This window comes from Solea solea, chromosome 20 (genome assembly GCF_958295425.1).
Source record: "Solea solea chromosome 20, fSolSol10.1, whole genome shotgun sequence".
Taxonomy (NCBI): Eukaryota; Metazoa; Chordata; class Actinopteri; order Pleuronectiformes; family Soleidae; genus Solea; species Solea solea.
In genome coordinates, this window is record NC_081153.1 from 7,532,087 (window position 1) to 7,551,078 (window position 18,992).

At 38.1% G+C, this 18,992-nt stretch overlaps 1 protein-coding gene and 1 long non-coding RNA gene across 6 annotated transcripts; both read right to left on the reverse strand.

Annotated features, from left to right (window-relative positions):
• Nucleotides 1–1,214: 1,214 nt before the first annotated feature.
• On the reverse strand, nt 1,215–4,855 carry LOC131447595 (uncharacterized). The gene is made up of 3 exons (XR_009234057.1): nt 4,542–4,855; nt 3,847–3,938; nt 1,215–2,362 (listed from the first exon to the last, which is right to left on the reverse strand). It is a non-coding gene; the product is annotated as an uncharacterized LOC131447595 (long non-coding RNA).
• Nucleotides 4,856–5,164: 309 nt separating this feature from the next.
• On the reverse strand, nt 5,165–18,973 carry LOC131447588 (cilia- and flagella-associated protein 69-like). Of its 5 annotated transcripts, none has more exons than XM_058619467.1 (24): nt 18,541–18,973; nt 17,182–17,241; nt 16,107–16,172; nt 15,130–15,239; nt 14,949–15,025; nt 14,631–14,726; nt 13,442–13,594; nt 12,995–13,172; nt 12,248–12,371; nt 12,130–12,178; nt 11,903–12,024; nt 11,512–11,743; nt 10,553–10,708; nt 10,337–10,452; nt 10,082–10,200; nt 9,880–9,961; nt 8,971–9,163; nt 8,738–8,872; nt 8,426–8,502; nt 8,127–8,324; nt 7,374–7,460; nt 7,195–7,266; nt 6,608–6,704; nt 5,165–6,194 (listed from the first exon to the last, which is right to left on the reverse strand). In XM_058619467.1, exons 1-24 carry the CDS (start codon nt 18,628–18,630, stop codon nt 6,160–6,162), a joined length of 2,724 nt encoding a protein of 907 aa, XP_058475450.1. In that variant the 5' UTR covers nt 18,631–18,973; the 3' UTR covers nt 5,165–6,159. The 5 variants fall into 5 exon arrangements, with proteins under 5 accessions (XP_058475450.1, XP_058475449.1, XP_058475446.1 ...); XM_058619466.1 differs by having other exon boundaries at nt 10,322–10,452; XM_058619463.1 differs by having other exon boundaries at nt 14,562–14,726.
• Nucleotides 18,974–18,992: the final 19 nt, after the last annotated feature.

Genomic DNA, 18,992 nt, shown 5'->3' on the forward strand with positions numbered 1-18,992 from the left:
GATAACACTGCTTGCCTGTCACTGTTTGTCAATAACACTGACTTGTTTTGCATTTTTACTTCTTGTGCCGTTGAAAAATATCACAAAAATTACAAACCATTGGCAATTGCATTTATATGAACATAATAATAATAATAACATTCATAAGCATCTTTCAAAACTCTCAAAGTCACATTACATCACACAAAATAAGAAAAGATAAATCAAACAAAGCTAAGATATAAACAGACAAGGTCAGACAGACCATAATACAATTTTAAATACAAATATAAAAAAATACAAGAAGAAGGGATAGGCTCTTCTGAAGGGAGTTTTGAGGATAATTGTTAAAGTGTATAATCAATTTAAAATTAAAATAATTAGCCTTTTATATTGTCACATAATGTCAAATGTGAGGTCGGGCTGCTAATGCTTGTTATTAATCTCTTTCTACATATGAATTTCTTACAGTTTTAAACTATGGACTGTTCCACTTTCACATGTCAGACTAAACAAAGGCTTCCCTGCTCACTCAGGCTCTTTCATAGTGTCTGTCAAACCGCGACAGTGAATAATCCGTAAAACCAACAACTGAGGCTGTTTCTCACAGAGTTAAATCCCATCCTGTTGCTGCTGTCTGGTCCAAAGAGACTGAACCATCTGGAACCTGGAATCTCTACTATAATTTTAATTATTAAAGAAACACTAAAATAGCAACATTATTATTCACTGTGTGTTGTTTTCTTGTGTTATTTGTATTTAACTGATGAATGAATCCACTCTCCTTTGCCTCAGCTTTTGGTCTCCACCACATCTAGTGCTCCACACTGTTCACCAGTGGGTGTGTGACTGTGTCTCTCTGCTGTTTGGTGCTGAATATGAACAAAGTGCAGTTTTTAAATCATTTTTTGAATGAAAATTGCATGAAAAGTGCTGATGGAAGGAATGAGACTGAGCCCAAATATTAAAATTGCACGTCGTAAAAGCTAAAAACAACAAAATGCTCTTTTAAGCTGACAGGAGCTGCACAGTGGAAATCATTTTTCTTCTTGCTAATTTAAACATATTGACTCATTTGAGTTGTATGTTAATCTTTGAATAACATGTAATCACTACATGCCTTTAGGAGATTATTAAATTCGAATTAGGGTCCAGAAATGTAAATGAAAGCCCAACATTATTATTGTTACAGAACAAACACTTTCAACACTGAAAACTGGAGTCTCTCAGAGGAGTAAAAACAATTTATTCAAACACATAAAACTAGACCGAAGAAAACAGGGAGAACAGTCCTCGGTCAAAGACCACGTTGACTTTCATCTCATTCACAGTGAAACCCCTTCCTGTGTGAGTTTTATTCACATGAATCACTCTGTACAGTTTGTGCAGTCACCCGACAGCACCAGTTTTCCTTGGACCTTTTCCACTTGGTGGATGAAACCAGAGAAAATAAATCTACACACACACACCAAAAACATTATTTTAAACACAATTTATTTAACTGTTACATCAAATTACCAACAACTGAATAGTTTGTTGATAGAGTGGAATTTTTAAAATTTTTAACTGTAGACATGTTGCTACGCTGTTTCCGTGTGCAAAATAACTGAATAGTATTGCTAACAATGGCGAGCGTGCATGTTTTCTCCCCCCGACTTCTCTGTTTTTTACCTTCACTAATGCAAACTCATTATGAATCTGCCAACAGCATTTTCAGTCTGTTACTCATAAAGCAAAAGTTGACGTTTATCTTCGAACGCTAACGTGGCAGTATTGCGACAGTATTTTCTGCCGCTTTTAATTATTTTCATTGAAAATTTGTGTTGTAAACAAATGTATAGGAACTAGCTAATGCTTAAACTTCATCTCTTCAGAATCAGCCTGTTGGTGAGATTTCAACAACAGTTGTTTTTTTTATCTCTTTTCTTCTATTTTATTTATCTGGTGTTACTAGTGTTGTTCTGAACAGAAAATGTGGGTTTTAAAATGGTTGTTGGCTCTTTCTGAAACTTTTTGTGTATAAATGTGTTCTAAATAAATCTTCCTGCTGGACAACAACTCACACTTTCCTCTCATCACACACTACAGATTTCCCTTCTGTTGACATCGCAAACACAAAAACATCGTCACCCTCCTCCATCTTTAACCTCCTCTGACTTTCACAAACAAACAAACATTCTGTCGATAAAACAATCGATCAAACAGACAGACGGTGGGTGGGGGTTTGTAGTTGATCTCAAGCGTCTTGATTCAGCTGGACCCGCTCTGACATCTGTCTGGCACTGTACAGACACACCCCCGTCCCGACAGTTGCCATCACCATGGCGATGGGGTCGACAAAGTTTCCCTGCGGCTGCATCCGGACCTCACCTGACACCTGCCGCTAAAGATGGAGGACGGAAACACAGATTAACCAGCATGTTTAAGGTTTTTATCCTTTATTTCACCCTAATCCTGACAAGATGGAGTAAGAGTAATTTTCCATACAACCACTAGGTGGCATTAAGTTTAGAAAAGTTTGTTCCACACTGCAGCTTTAAGGGGCCAATACAGAAGAGGCTCTTGTCACATGGTCATATAGTTCCTGAACCAATTATGCACTTTATTTAAGATTCATATTAAAGATATGGTAATGAAATAAGAGTACTAAATATGTGCAAGAAACTATATGCATAAGTGCAGTTTCTCTGCTGCCTATACAGATCAGACATGTGAATTCAAAGTGATGTTAACTCTTCACACCTTTAAATAAAGATGTGATAACTCGACTGTGTTCATCGCATTTTGTCACACGTGTGACTCACGGTCTGAGGTGGAGTTTGAACATGTTATTATGTAACCTGCTTCTCCACCAGGCAGCACCATGAAATATTAATTTATGTGTGGATATTTTTGCCGTACTCAGACAGTCTGAAGTATTTATTTTCTGTTGGTTTTTTTCTTATCTTCTAAGGATGAATACAGTTCCTCTTTGAATGGAACTTTCAACAAAATTATTTGGAACCTTTCAAATCGGTTTTTAATTGACTTTGAGGCCTGATTTAACTTTACAGCATATTGATTTAGCGGAAAATAGATTGTGAGATTTTTATGTTGTATATTTTTATGCTGTATGTTTGAATAGTTGTAACCTGTATAAATCCTGCTGTCTTTCTTGGCCAGAACACTGAGTTTTATTTGTATTCCTGGTGTAGAACAAGGATTCAAACAGCAAACAGAAAAATCCCACTGTTTATTTAATATATGAGTTATATTTTTTGTTAATGAGGAGGATTGTCTGCTGTTTAAACAGAATATTTTTTATACACACCACATAATTAAAATGAGTTATTAAGTTATTTTTCTGTCGCCCACAGATCAGAAATGTGCATTTAAAGTAACCTCAATCTTTATAACTTTAAATAAAGTTTAAAGTTATGAGTTGGAGTCTGAATTATTATATAAAAGTTATTATATAACGTGCTGAGATGAGCTCCACCAGGCAGCTCGATGAAATATTAATAATTTATGTGTTTTCTTTTTTTTGCTGCACTCAGTCCATTTAAAGTAGTAATTAAATTCCCCTTTGACTGGACAAATCTACAAAATTATCCTAAACTGAAGGATTGGACACTTTCAAATAGTTTTGAAATGACTCTGAGGCAGAGGCATCGGATTTAACTTGATATTATTTTGTTTAATTTACAGATTATATGGTTTTATATTGTATATTTTATGTATATAGTACTCTGTTTAAAATACGCTGCCTGTTTTGGCCAGAACATTCCTGCAAAAAAGATTTATCTAAAGAGCTTAAATAAAGTAAGATAAAATATTGAAGTGATTTTCTGCTTCAAGAGGCCGTGAGAAAAAAAATCAGAGACAAACCTGGAGGAGACGGAAGTAGCCTGGTGTTAGTCTCCCCAGTCTGATGATCATTTCTGCTGCCGGAGCTTCAACGACAAGTCGACACAACCTTCCTGCGGGAGAAAATCAAAACTGTATACTCTCACTCCCAGAAAAGCACAATACTTCATTGTTAAAGATAGTACTAATTATCCAGTGGGAAATATGTCCAAATATCTTTTAAAAAAAGTTTTTTTTGTATGCTTACCCACAAGATGTTACTATTGCGACCCAAATCACAACATAAAGAGCAAACTGGTGCATAGTAGAATTTTCTTGTACTACTATTTCAAAACCTAATATTATTGATAACCCAGACCTATGTGTGTGTGTATGGAGAGCAATCGGAATCTTAGGATTTACAAATAATCATAAAACTTTGCAAACAAACTTTTTTTAGTCACTTTTTGATAATTTTCAATCATTTATTTTAAAATTTTGGTTGGAGAATAAAGACACAAATGACTCTCCCTATTTGTGTAAAACAAAATGTACTGTCTGTGTAGATTCTCATTCATTCAAGTCATAATAGAGTCATAGAAACTATACACATGCTACATTACCGTGCTGTAAATGTGTCACAATGCCACGTTTAAACATTAACATAGTCCAGATAAATTCTTAAAAGTGGGGTGTAAAGTTGTTCCAGAAAAAAAGTAAATCATAGTTTGTCTCACAGTTTGAAGGTGATACGCCGCTGCTGCTCGTCCTCAGCTTCAGTAGCAGACTGACAGCACACTGTCATACTGAGTGTGTGTCCCTGCTCTTTAGTTTCACACACACACACACACACACACACACATGAAAAGCCTCGTCCTGTCAGAGATGATTTGATCACACAGCCAGTAACGATAGAGAGAGAGCAGGCGAGGTGGCTCAGTGCAGCATGTTGCACGCTTGAAGGAACATTTGTGTTAATGCACTGCAGTGAGTTATGTAACTGTAAGAAAAAAAAAAACTTTACAGAATAAACCTTTTTGGGGTCATAGCTGGTAAATGTCACATTTGACCTCTACAGGACATGATCAGACTGCTTTAATAACATTTAAAGTAGTCTTATATAATAATGTTCTTGTCATTTTCTGGTTACATAAGGCTTCGTTTTCCCATGATACAGCACTGACAGTTCACGTTGCTTCACTGGTCTTAAACACAACAACAGACCGCAGACCGGAGGATAAACGTACAGAAACATAGTTTAACCATTTTAATTATAGTTCGTAAACAACAACAACAGCAGTGTTTATATATATCTTCCAATTAGTCTCTTTCTTAAACTCTTAATTTAAAATAATTTTTTTTTTTACAGTTCTGTGCATTAGATGTGATTAAAATAAAACATAAGAGACAGGGTGTGTTCTTGTGTTTATTTCTTCTATAGGACCTTTTCTGTCATAAACACTGACCTTGTCGGGACCTCATGGACACCAAAACCTGGTCCTCATGAGGCAGAACCTCAATTCTGAGGAACTGGTTAAGTTTAAAGGCTAATTTGAATTGTGGTTAAGGATAAGAGTTTGGTAAGGCTGTCCAAAATGAATGGAAGTCAACGAGGACAGCTGTGGTCATATCTTTGTGAGGTCCAAAAAAAGGGCAGGGTTAAGACTTGGTTTTATGGTTAAGTTAAGGGTTAGGTACTTAGTTGTGATGGTTAAGGTTAGGGTAAGGGGCTAGAGAATGCACTATGTCAATGGTATGTCCTCACTAAGATATAAAAACAGGTTTGTGCATGTACTTTTATGAATATCTTTGTCCAAAAAACCTAAAAACCTATTTCTATGGGGACATTTTAATCCCCCGGAAACATTTTAATTTTCTGGGGACATTTTGTCTGGTCCCACATCCTTAAAGAGCTTTTTCAGTGTTAAGACTTTGAAGGTTTGACTAAGGGTTCGTGTAAGGCACTTAATTGTGATGGTTAAGGTTAGGGTAAGGCGTTAGTGACAATGCATTATACATTATGCATAATAGGTGTGGTGTCCTCACTAAGATATAAAAACAGATGTGTGTGTACTTTTATGAATACCTTTGTCTAAAAAACCTATAAACCTTTTTTTTCTGAGGACATTTTGACCTTGTGGGGACATTTTATCTGGGCCCGTTGACTTTAAAGGGCTCTTTCAGGGTTAAGACCTGGTTTTAGGGTTAGGGTGAGAATAAGGGTTTTAGGGTTAAGGGAAAAGGGTTAGGGTAAGGGGCTGGCGAATGCATTCTGTCTATGAGGTGTCCTCACTAAGTTATAAATAGTGTGTGTGTGTGTGTGTGTGTGTGTGTGATTGTGCTCATCAAGTGACTTCACGTCGACATCTGCTGCCTTTTCAATTTGATATCTGCAAACACAAAACATATTGTTTATTTTACAATAGTGAAATAAACAATGTTCATTTTACAATTGTAATATTTTACAATTACAAAATGTAAACAATAATTCATCAAACATGTATGGATAGAGTTAGGGTTATGGATACAAAACCATTACACTCTCGTATCTCACAAATTGTTTTTACACCAACAAAATCCACTCGTTCTCATCTTCCATGGGACATAAACTACATCCAAATAAACATTTAATGCAAATCAGGACATCATTTTTTTGAATTATGACAAAGTGCTGCAGAAAATACGAGATAAACAAATAAAAATAAAAATTTTACACATACACATATATATATATATATATACAATTTTTATTTTTTATAGTGTGAGAATATGTTGCTGCTTCCACGTTCACTTTGTCATTCACCTGCTCCTTTCATTGAAGTTCTGGCCACAGTCACGTTCACTCCTTCAGGACCGTGACCTTCAGTTCTCTCCACTGCGATGACACGACCGACAAAATTCTGGAGCAAAAATACATTCATCATCATTTATCATCATCATCATCATCATCATCATCATCATCATCATCAGTAAAGTTCAGTATCTGCCCACGATTCTCCAAGTGTGAGTGTGGCCCCCCTGTGGTCCTTGGAGGTATTGTAGAATTGCCATATTCAAATATACTATGTCTAGTTCCCTCGACTTTTTTTTTCTTCTTTACAATCCCAGGCTTAACTTTTTGTGTGTTTTTTGCTTAAAAACAATCCCAAAAACATTAGGTGTAAGAAAATGAATAAATATCTGTTATGTATGGTAAGGAGAGTGAAGTTAATGATGGCAAATCTATTGCAAGTGAAGGTTCCTGAGAGAAATGTGAGCAGAAGCTGCTCTTGCAGTTCATACTATTTGCCAGTAGAAGTCAGTAAATGTCTGATGATATATTTCTCCTCAGAAACAAATAAAACCACTTTGCCTTAAGAGCCAAATTATTGTTTATAATAAAATCCTCACCTCTTCAGGAATAAGACCCTCGTCTTCTAGTTTGGATGATTCCATGGATTTCTTCCTCTGCGCTTTTATTTCCTGGAAAAAAGAAGAAAAAGAAGAGCTTGGTTGTTACAGGTAAGAACAAAAAACACAAACAAATATAAAATATGATGTCAAATGTGGATAAAGATAAAAGGACTGACCTTCAGGACTTCGTAGTTTGAAGTTTTGGAAACATAATTGTCCCATGACTTTGCCTTGAGTTCCCTGTGTTTACAGTGAGACTTTATCTGTGAAACAACAATAGCAACAAAAATAAGCACAAAATAATCTGCATGAAATTGAAATTAACATGGGCTATACTTTATTAAAAATACACAATCCTTTAATGTTTGTATGTATTATAGTCTATTCTTCCTGGTTTGCTTTTGCTACATGACATATTACTAATTATATTAGAACATGCTTCTCTTTATTTGATTCATGTACAGTATATGTATATATATATATATATACACATACATATATATATACTGTATATATACTGTATATATATATACATATACATCATTTTTTTCCTATCAGCTGCTCTGATTTCTCAAAATTAGCATATATGATTATCATATTTTGGTAACTTATTTTCTATACTGTATTTTCTACTGTACATATAATAGAATATCTATTTTTTCTACATTGTTCATTCATAGAAAATACATGTTTATTATTCATTACCTTCACCTTGACTGTATTTGCTGCTGTAACAATGTAATTTTCCCTGTTGTAGGACTAATCAAGAATTATCTTGTGCCTTTTTTTACTATCCCTATATATACATTTTTTACGCAGGTTTTTTCAAAGGTTTTCTCTTCTCTAAAGTATGTCCACTCCTTCATTAAAATATAGAACATTTTAAGACATTACAAAGCAGAAATGTCACGTCTTTAGAGTGTGGGCACCTCTGTGTACATGAGCGCCTCCTCGCTGATGTTCTCCTTCTCGTGCTGCTCCAGAATGCTCTCCTGCTCTGCCATCGCCTTCCTCGCCGTGTCCTCCGCAGTCACGCAGATGTCGCCCAGACTCTCCAAGTCCGGACTGACCGGCCTCACGTCGTCCAGAACCAGCTCCCTGCTGATCTCCTCCCACACCTCGCTAACCTGCAGCACCATCACAGTTGTAGGGTTACAGTTATTTTAGCTACTGCTATGTATTTATATTGTGTTAAATCTAAGTCCCGACATTGTGGTTTCTCCTGCACCTTGAAGTCTAGATATCTCCTGACGATGCTTAAAATCACATAATCTTTTGTTGACAATCCAGGAAGGTCCTGGAAACCTGAGGATACACAAGTTAAAACAAGTCGTTGTGAACAAGTCTGATGAAGTATAATCGATTTATTGGATCGAGTGTTTTCTGCTTTTTCAGTTTCTTAAATGTGAATACTTTTCAGGTTTCTTTGCTCCATATAAGAGGTAATTGGGTTATTAAATAAATATTTCAGGCTCCATGTGTGACACTAATAATTTTACATAACACCTGAACTGGTCTGACTCTTCATTCACTGTGTTACCTATTTTGCAGAAAATGGAGTAAATCTTGGCACGCAGGTTCTCAGATATTTCCATCACTGCTGCACTGGGAGCGTCAGCAGGAAACGAGAGCTGCAAGTCCTGCTGGTACTGACCCAGGATGGGGTTTTGGGGATCTTAAAAAAAGCAGAGACACAAAAAACTTTTTCAGAGGGAATAGAAGGAGTTTTGGGTGTAAACGTCTTTGGTCTTGACTGTTTCTGAGTGTGCTGACCTTCGATCCCTCCCCCATTGTTTCTGGTCACTCCCAGTTCTTGCTCCTCCTGCTTCCACAGGTGCAACAGGAGTCTGGGCGCCGTGTGACCCACGCCATCTCTCCAGCTCCGGATGTGAGGCGCCGTGTTCGGGTTGTCGCACAGTTCCAGCAGAGTGGCGAGGATGATGCCGTGTACACATCTAGGGCACGACTGAGAGAGAGGGAGACAGAGAGAGAGAGAGAGAGAGAGAGAGAGAGAGAGAGAGAGACAACAATCAACAATATTTTCTTGTTTTTCTTTTGGCTGCTCTCTCTCTAAAATTTGCCACGGATTGATTTGGCAGAGATGTTTGTGCTGGATGCAACCCTGCCATTTATCCAGGCTTGGGACTAGCACTGGGAATACACTCCCAGCTAAAAATGTTGGTTTCCAGGAACTTTACCTTTTAGTTGCGGGAATGTTCCCTGAAGCCCCCCCTCCCCCACCCCCAGGTTCTCCTATGGTTGACATAGAAAGTGTTCCTAATGTTCCCCTAATATTAGTTTTTGGTTGCACATTTGGTTCCCAGAACGTTACTTTGTCACAACCTTCATATAAGCTTTAGAGAACGTTCTCTAAAGGTTCCCAGAACGTTACTTTGTCACAACCTTCATATAAGCTTTAGAGAACATTCTCTAAAGGTTCCCAGAACGTTCCTGTAACCGTAAAATTTACACAAAATAAATACACCAAACGAAAACTAAGCACATTTTCGCTACAATTTTAGTTTGTTTTATTAACACACAATTCAGTTTCAGTTAGTTATTGTTTTGTTTTTTTAAACTCTAGTGTTTATTTTTTATTTCAGTGAACAAAAATGTTTTTTTATTTTAGTTTTTGTTACCTATAATAACCCTGGTTCACACTCTAGGAAATAATCTACTTACGATGAGTAGGTGAAGCAGAAGGGCCACTCCATCTTTAGCCAAAAAGAAATCTTCCGTTGTGTAGCAGCCCACAACACAGGACCTGATGGGATCAAGACAAATGCAGTTGTTTTTCCTGCATTTATGGAATTGAAGGCTGAAAAAAGGAAAAGACACTGAAGTGTGTTTTGTTCAAAGTGTGCTGAGATGTAGCCGCACTGACCACACACAGTCGACCGTGGAGAGGATGAGCTTGTTGTGTCCCAGGCCGCTGTAGAACTTGCTGCAGCCTTTCCTCAGGAAGTGAAGAGTCATCTCAACTCCGTCTGAACCAAAGAGCTCCTGAGGCACAACATCGCAGATGGTAAGAGCATGACATCCAAAATGATTAAACAACACTGTAACTTTATCCTATTAGTTATTATTATTATTATTAGCTTACATACACACATACAGTACATACATTATTAGTTTTTACCTTTCTGTGCATGTCGTTCTCACACAGCACAGATAGGATCAGCTGAATGTCTGACTTTATCTCCAGTGTGACAACATCCTCCTCATCAGGACACGCTTCCATCTGCATTAAAATTCCTGAGACAGATTAAAAAAAATAAAATAAACAAGTTTATTATAACGTGAACTCATGACTTTCTGCTAATGATATCCATTACGTAATCTTAACCGAATGTACCCAGGAGCTGACTGATGGTTCCCTGGTCGCAGAGATCCTGGTTGACGGACTCTTCACCCGTAAACGTCACAGATCTCAGAAGTCTGATACAGTGACGCATCTGTGGCTTCTTGTTGCCTCTGCGTCCAGAGTCGTGGCCCTGACCAAACAAGGGATCTGAAATATACATTTAAAAAAATAAAATGAGTATACTTTCTGACTGTGTACTGAGTGTTTGACCCTTTTTATGACAAATAACAGTATGTAACTTTTGGTGATTGTTGTTAATTTCTGCCTCTGCTTGGACTTTGGGCTCTGTCAAGCAAAACTATCAGACCTGACTGAGGGAGCGTTTGGTTGTACACAGCAGCTGTGCAGGGACGGGCGGGAACAAGAAGTGTTAATCATTAAAACAACTAAACGAGTAGGTTTATTTTTTACTTAAATTCTGAAAATTTTCTCTGTGTTTTTTAGCCAAACTCCAACCTCTTTGCAACCATCTCACTTCAGGAACTCAATGCTGCTGCCCTGAACAAGTGGCAACGTGTCATAACGTAGAATAAGAACTCTTATTTTGAAGCCCAGAGACTTATGATTTAATCTGTGTCAGAAGTTCACCTGCAACCATGCTCCTACTGGATGATATCAGCTGTCAATCACACTGGTGTCCAGTCACAGGTGCCATGCTTTAACATCTATTTACCTCTAAGCGGGAATATGATTTACGGAACTGATATCATGTTCTATTGAAGAGGGCCCAAAACTAGCAATCAAGACCATTAACTCCTCAGGAAACTGTTTACTGACGTTACAAATTAATATAAATAAACTTAGATTTAAATGTAAATCAAAACATCAGTGGTAGCTGACTGTAGCAACTAGTTTGACAGAGGTAGCCGATCCTGCACATCTTCCAGTGGGCAAGAAGCAGCAACATTTCATGAATGTTGGCGACTTTTCAGACACATCGTTTTCCTCACCTTGCTTCACGCACCAGTCGAGCAGGAGCAGCAGGTGTGTGTTTCCCTGGCACACCATGTAGTCGTCCAGAATGAGTGGGGCAATGGTGGAGAGGGTGGCCAGCGCCTGCAGCTGCAGCTCCTCCTGCTGGACGGGGGACCAGTGGCGGGAAGCCGAGCGTCGCTCTCTTCTGGTGGCAGGCGGCTTCACGAGCACCAGCAGAGCCCGCATCACCTGTGCCTCTCTGTAGAGCTATGAGGGGAGAGGATAGAGGGAAAGTACAGAGAGTTAGATCGCCATGTTTCTGCCGCTTACTAGGCATACAAAGAATACAGCCGATAAGGAGAATATCAGCCAATACTGGTGTACGACTGATAAATCGGTACATTCCGACTATGGACTGTGCCTGACCTGTAAGGCGGCGAAATCCCTCGACATTAAAACCAACAGGTTCAACATCAGCTTCTTCATTTTCAAGTCCTCGTTGTTGTAGCTGAGCTTGAGGTTGCGAACCAGAGGATTGTGACTTTTCACTGTAATATGAAACAAAGAAAAGTTGGCATTGAGAAAAATGCAACTGTCCCATATGGCAAATAAAATGAACAAACTGTGAATTCATGGGAAAAGAGTTGACTCACACTCCGGATATGTGATGAAAACCATGAGCTCTATGAGAAATAAACTCTCCTGAAAATTAAAAAACACCATATCAGAGTGTGGCAGCACATTTACAGTATTCACTCTTTATGTACTCACGAGGAGCTGAGAGTTTGGGTTTTCAGCGATGAGAGTTGTGATCACGAGCAGATCGTTTCTGAGTTGGAGGTCGGGCGGGAGGGAACTGTTCATCAGCTTGTGGAAAAAGGCGTCTTTTAGAGATCTAGGGCACAAAAACCAAACAGATGAAATATCTATTTGTGCAAAAACAGGAGCACAGACTTTAAACGTCCGCCCACATTTAAATCTGCAGCACCTAACATTTGAATTGATAGGAGATGTCACACAGTGGTAATTAAGCCGATCAGCTCCACATCGGTCTGTCTATTTTTTGTCAGTATTGCAGGGTTTAGATCTCATGTCTTCCCGTGACATTCCCACGCTGCACACAGGAAGTGATTCGTCTTATGTCAAGACAGACTGAGGCAACCATAGACATGTATACTTAGCTGCTTCCTTGACTGTTTTTGCATGATGCAGCAATGCATCATCACATCCGCCATCTTAGTTTGTAAATGTGGAAACTGTGGTTTTTCAGAACAAAATATTGTCATTTTGATTGCTTTTATATTTAACGATTTATATTATACTTCATGTAAAGTATAACATGCTACTAATTTCCCAGGGTCTTGCTTGAAAAGTGCAGTGATGTGTTTGGCACCAGGCAGCACAGTAGTAAGACATCCAGCATGGTCAGCACGGCGTCTGCTGCTGCGTTCCGTTTACATCGGAACTGGGAGTTCACCACGTTCCATTTGAGAATAAGACAAACAACGTGGAACCTACATGACACACTCCATGCGGCTGAGCTGAGCAGTGACCTCGGCCTTGCTGCCGCTCTCCAGCAGGTTCCAGAGGATTTCTGACGAGTGGAACAGCACCTGACCCGACAGGTCGGGTTGGTTCATGCGAAGACATATGGCCTCTGCGCCCCGCACATTCAGTATCAAGGCACAATTCAGATCTGTGGATGTAAAAATAAAGAAATAAGACGTGATTAATGACAGAACAGCTCACTCACTGACCTCCTGACTTTCATACAAGGACTCCTTAAATCACTGTTTTGAGTGGTTTGCCTTTTGTTATTTGGTAATGAGATGATTTGTGCTCTTGAGGTCTGGCTACTTCATCTAATGAAGGTTTGTTGAGTTTGACATGTCTGTCCTCCTCCTCCCCCTCCTCTTTCTCAGAAGGTCCATAATAATAATAAAAACTAAATAAACAGTGACTGACCAGAGGAGCCCGAGAGGAGCTGAAGTGTCTTCAAGAGCTGCACGTTGACGGCTGGCTGGTCCTCCAGCAGGGTGATGGAGAGAAGGAGCGACCGTGTCAGGTCGCTGTGCTCCAGCAGCTGCAGCCTGTAACCAGGAGAAGTCGGCTGAAGACCTGCAGCGCCAGAGAGGGAAATATTTACTGGTATATAAACTGGAATTAATGGATATGACGTGAAAACAGTGATAAAGAAACAAGCGAATGACTGACTAAAAAAAAAGGAAACGATATTCACTAATATTCACACATTATTCAACACTATCAAGAACAAAAATAAGAACACCAATAACTAAAAGTGATAGAAAATAAATAAATATAGTGAGAAGCAATTTAAGATGAAAATAACTCTCAAAACCTCTGAAAACTCACTTCTTCTCCTTGATGTTCCCTGACAATCTTATTTATCTTGTATTGCATTTTGCTTCTAACTCTTGTATCAATCCTATCTTATCTTTAACACCATTCAAGCTGAACATAAGAATATTGTAGTTTTGTCACCATATAGTTTTATACTGATGACTGATGTACTTTGGTTTTAACTGGTGAATATTCACATTAGGGATGGACATGAAAATTAGGAAAGGGATTATAATAAAAAAGAGACAAAACTGAAACTTCTTTAACTACTACCAAATTTGCGGGGCATCTACTACCACAAGGTGAACATTTGGTTAGTTGAACGCATGTATGTTTGCAGAAGTAAGAGAATTTATGAGGTTTCTTGAATGCATCTTGAAGCTGCTCTTCTAAGCTCAGCATGCTGTGAACTCCACTGAAGGGATAACATTTACCAGGGTCATTGAATGCACCTTAAATGTGTCACATGAATTATTATTTTTAAAAAATGCTGCCTAAAATCTCTAATTTACATACATGAGCTGGGATTTTTCATCAGATTATAGTTGTTTGTCTAACAGTTAAATGAAGACTTTTACAATTACATTAACCAGTAATTAGAAGCCAATATTGATAAATATTCAACCAGATTCTTCAAAAGAAAGAGAAGAAAAGAAACAGTGGAGAAAACAAAGAGAAGAAAAATCACAAGCATGCCACCACAGAAGCCATGAGAGAGCCTCACTTAGTGAAAGTATAGAAAATCTGTAAGGGGGTAAAGTCCGAGGCTTTAGCTTGGTGGCACGGTCCATACCGTCGCGCGGCTGTCCAGCTACATTGCTGAAGAATGACCTCACAGTTTCAAGAAGCTGTAGTCTCACATCAGCCTCGGAGACCCTCATGAGACAACCTGTAAACAGAGACACGTCAGTCACAGTCAGAGAACAATGTCCTCCAGAGCTTGTGGAGCCAAAATCTGACATATCTTACTATTATTATGCTAGCCCAAGAACGCTAACGGCAGCAACAGACATAAAGTTGGTTTAAGCAGCTTTAATTTTCCAGACTTCAAATTAATTTTCATAACATATTTGTGCTTTTGAAAGTTATCAGTATAGCAGTTTTTTCCCACCCAGGTGGGAGATGAACGCGATGACGTCCTGAGCATAGTTCAGCTCGTCCGATGCTCTCTCTTTCAGGAAGGGAAGCCTGAGGTGAAGCAGAGCGACATTCATTTGTTTTTTTTAACGTTCATATGTTCTCATTGGAGACAAATAGATTTAAGGTTGAATTATTTGTGATATCTCTCTTACCTACAAATTCTAAGTGCTTCACATACAATGGGCACGTACTCCGGATGATCCGTCACTTTCTCTGCGCAGATGTCGAGTATTCTGGCCAAGCCTGTTAGCTCCCTCAGCAGCTTCAAATTAGCTCAATTAAGGGGTTTTAACAGTGTCGTAACGTGTCAAATACGTGTACAAATACTGTACTTAAGTATAAAATTCACATATCAGTACTTTACTTTGTTATTTATATTTTTAGCAACTTTTACTTTTACTCCACTACATTTCCTCTAACTATCTTTGTTTCTCATTACTATAAAATAAAATCAGAAGAAGAATAGTTGGTAATAGTCTGTATTTATATAGAGTTTTTCTAGTCTTGACGAGCTGCTTTACACTATAGTTTTGCCATTCACCCATCTTTCGTGTCTTGCTCAAAGACAAGTATAGACTAGCAGAACCATTTAACCCACAGCCTTCCAGTTGAAAGACAACTCGCCCTACCACTGAGCCGCCATGGCATATCAGAAAATTACTTTTGATACTTAAGTACAGTAAATGCCATATACTTTAAGCCTTTTACTTACTGTAAGTAGTATAATAAAACGTGACTTGAACTTCTACCAAAGACATTTTCTTCAGTATCCCTACTTTATACAAGACTGGGTTTGGACATTTTGGCAGAGAGTTTCCTCAAGCACAGAGGTAAAGAACAAGAAGTGATGGAGGCGGAAAAAAGAGCGTAATCGTGATAGCTGAGGTCATTTCTGAACAGGGAAAATGCTGACAGACTCAGTGTGTAAATGAGAGCCTTGGGAACAATGTTTGGCTCCATGTTCGGGCAGCATGAGCGCAATTCATGCCAGCACCGGGGAGCATTAATGAGGAACATTTGACAATCTGCTGCAGTGTGTCACACCTGAGATAGAGGATATTATAAGACAGGGTCCCACTGTAGAGAGAAGTATGCGTAATCACATCAAGTCACAGCGGTAAAAGGATACAAAGCCAATCTGGTTTCTCTTCAGCAGTTTCTTCAGGACAAAAATGTGCCTCTCCTTCAAGTTTGCCTTTAGTCAGAACAGAATGTTTGGTAAGATTTCACAGACACAGACACTGCTGTCACATAAGAAAAATAAATATGGAGGGGTGGGCAATATGGGAAAAAAATAATTGGAATGTCGAGTCTGGTTATAAGGGAAAAAAAATTCAACTAAGTGGGAAATTTGCGATATGATGATGATGATGTTAAAAGTCTTTGTTATAATATAGAAGTATTATTATTACAAAAATATTGCTCACTGTTCATGACAATAGCTAACAATCACGTTTAGTACTATATTCCGTCTATAATCTAGCTACAGGTCGTCATATATTCATATATAGATATTATGGGTGGGACGCATAGAATCGAGTGTGTGTATGTTGGGGGGCCATTTTGAGACCTCTTGTTTACAGATTATATCAATGGACACAATGATTACAGCCTGTGGCCAAGTGGAAAGGGAACTCGGCTTGTAACCGGAGAGTCACCGGTTCAAATCCCCACCTGGCCAAAAAGGGCTGGGGTACCCCTGAGCAAGGTACCCAACCCCCAATGCTCCCTGGGCGCCACTCAGTGTGGCAACCCACTGCTCCTAATTCTAGGATGGGTCAAATGCAGAGGAATACTTTCCTTAAGGGGATTAATAAAAATTAATCTTTAAGGAGAACAACTATTAGATTTTCTTTTAACTTTAACATTAAAGTGACAATTCAGAGATTTAGAACTGGACTGCAGAGTTCAGCGAAAGGTCATGTGCTCATGTAGGTCCTTTAGTGGTCACGTGACACTGAATTTTGCCGTGACATTCAGGGAACATGTGGAGTTTCAGTGTGTGTATTTAAATTCTGGATAATGTAAATTTGTATATCATGACAACATCTTAGACGTGAAGAATTTCATATTATTACAAGATATTTTCATGTTAAAATGATAGAAAACCTTTTGACAAATAATGACATAATTAATCTTATAGCATGGCAGCAATATGCTTCCAAAAAGATTAAATAAAACAGCATTTAAGAGTTTTAACTTACCGTCAGAGGATCTTCAAGAAGATGAAGAACCTTAGTGACGTCAAGACTTTTACTCTGGACCTGTTGAGACAAGAGAGTTTACACCGTCTGTCAAAGGCATCACTGTGTTCATAGTGATACTTTAAATTTAAACCATGTAATGGAATCCTTACTTTGTCAGTCTCCCTCTACAAACTCCCCCAATAAAACTGAGAATAAATAAATATAAATTATATTATATTAAACATGACAAAAACTGAGGTTAGAAAAAGTATCAAAACATACTTTTTCTAAAGTAAATGTTAAATGTTTAGTTAATTTCCAGTCCCTTGGTCCAATCTAATACTTTGCATTATTATAACTCTATTTATAGTGTATCTGCTCCATGTTGCCAGTTAGGGTTGTTTTTAAATTCCTGTCATGTACAGTGGATGCCTCAGAGAAGATGTTTCATCTAACGATACAAAACCACAGTCCTGGTCATGTTTTTACTGAGGATAAACTAGTTTTATTTGAAGAAATATAATGTTGAACACACATGTTAAATCCGATTTTGATGTAGAATTCCTTCATTCAAATATCGTTGCATAACATATGTAACATATTTTTTATTGTAAAATCCTTTAATGCCTGACTGAAATGTTGAGACAATTTCCTTTATGACACCTGTAATGTTTTTTATGTCATAATTTTGTTCTACTATTTAACTCCTATGTATTTTGTAAAGACATTGACCTCTTCTTCCTCCTCCTCCTGAACCTCCTCGTTCTCTGCTGCTGTTTCTAAATTTGGAATATCCATTTTCCAACTTTGAACAAAAGTTGGAGAACTTTAAGCTCTTGTTTTTCTTCTTTGGTGTTTTACAGCAGAGGGCATCTGTAATCTTACATTACGGCCCTCATCTGGATTGAATCATCCATGAGCTTCTCCCTCTTAAATAAAGATAAAAGGATAAAAGGTAAAACTTGCCATTGACCTTGTATCATTTGACCTAAAAAGCACATGCATTTGCTTTTACTCCACATTCCCCTTGTTTCTGTCCCTGAGCTTCAAAATATAGGAAGCCACAAACTCCTCACTTGGTAACATTGTTTAGATACAGTAAATAATATAGAATAATTAGAATAGTGCTATTATTATTATTATAACACAAATCTGTGCTGTGATGTAATGCTTGATGTTTTGTTCATACAGCATAAAATATGTGAGTCCAGATTTTGAAATTTATAATTTATCAGATTTTTTCAGCAAAAGAAAAATCGAAAAACAGCCAAACAAATCTAAATAAATAAATCAGGATCATATTTGAGACATCAGCTACCCTGATTTCCACATTATTATCATTATTATTGTTACAAAAGCAGAAACTGTGTGTTTTACCTGTGGGGCGTGTTGATTCTTTCCTGGAGCTCTTGGTCCAACAACATAAAAGTCCGGTTTCTTTCTCTGTAAAACTGCGGCTGAGTCCATTTGCAAGCAACAATCAGAGAACTTTGTTTGACTTTGCTTTTCACCTCGGCATCTTCCTTTCTCTCTTTTCTCTTCACGCGTTAATAAACGTTTAAAGCTGTCCCCAATTCACTTCACTACCTCCAAGGAATGACAATAAAATGACTTCACAACGAAGTTGACACGAGCCAAAGGTGTTTTTACGTCACGAAAGTCCGAATAAAACAATGAAATGACACATTATCGCCGACAATCTCCCGTGTTTAGCCCAGAATCTGACAGCGTACACCTGTTGCTATGGCCACTGTATAGTACGGCGAGCGGCGCGGCTCGAAATTCACCCCCACCACCGACACGCCCATTTCCTCTTTAAAACAGGAAGT

What these genes read in the sequence shown, in the direction of transcription:
- LOC131447588 (XM_058619462.1), bottom strand. Translation starts at nt 18,630, where the DNA reads ATGGACTCAGCCGCAGTTTTACAGAGAAAGAAACCGGACTTTTATGTT. An exon ending in GAAGCACTTAGAATTTGTAG is followed by an intron (nt 15,026 to 15,129) that starts GTAAGAGAGATA and finishes GCTTCACCTCAG; the next exon opens with GCTTCCCTTCCTGAAAGAGA. An exon ending in CAAACTACGAAGTCCTGAAG is followed by an intron (nt 7,267 to 7,373) that starts GTCAGTCCTTTT and finishes TCTTTTTTCCAG; the next exon opens with GAAATAAAAGCGCAGAGGAA.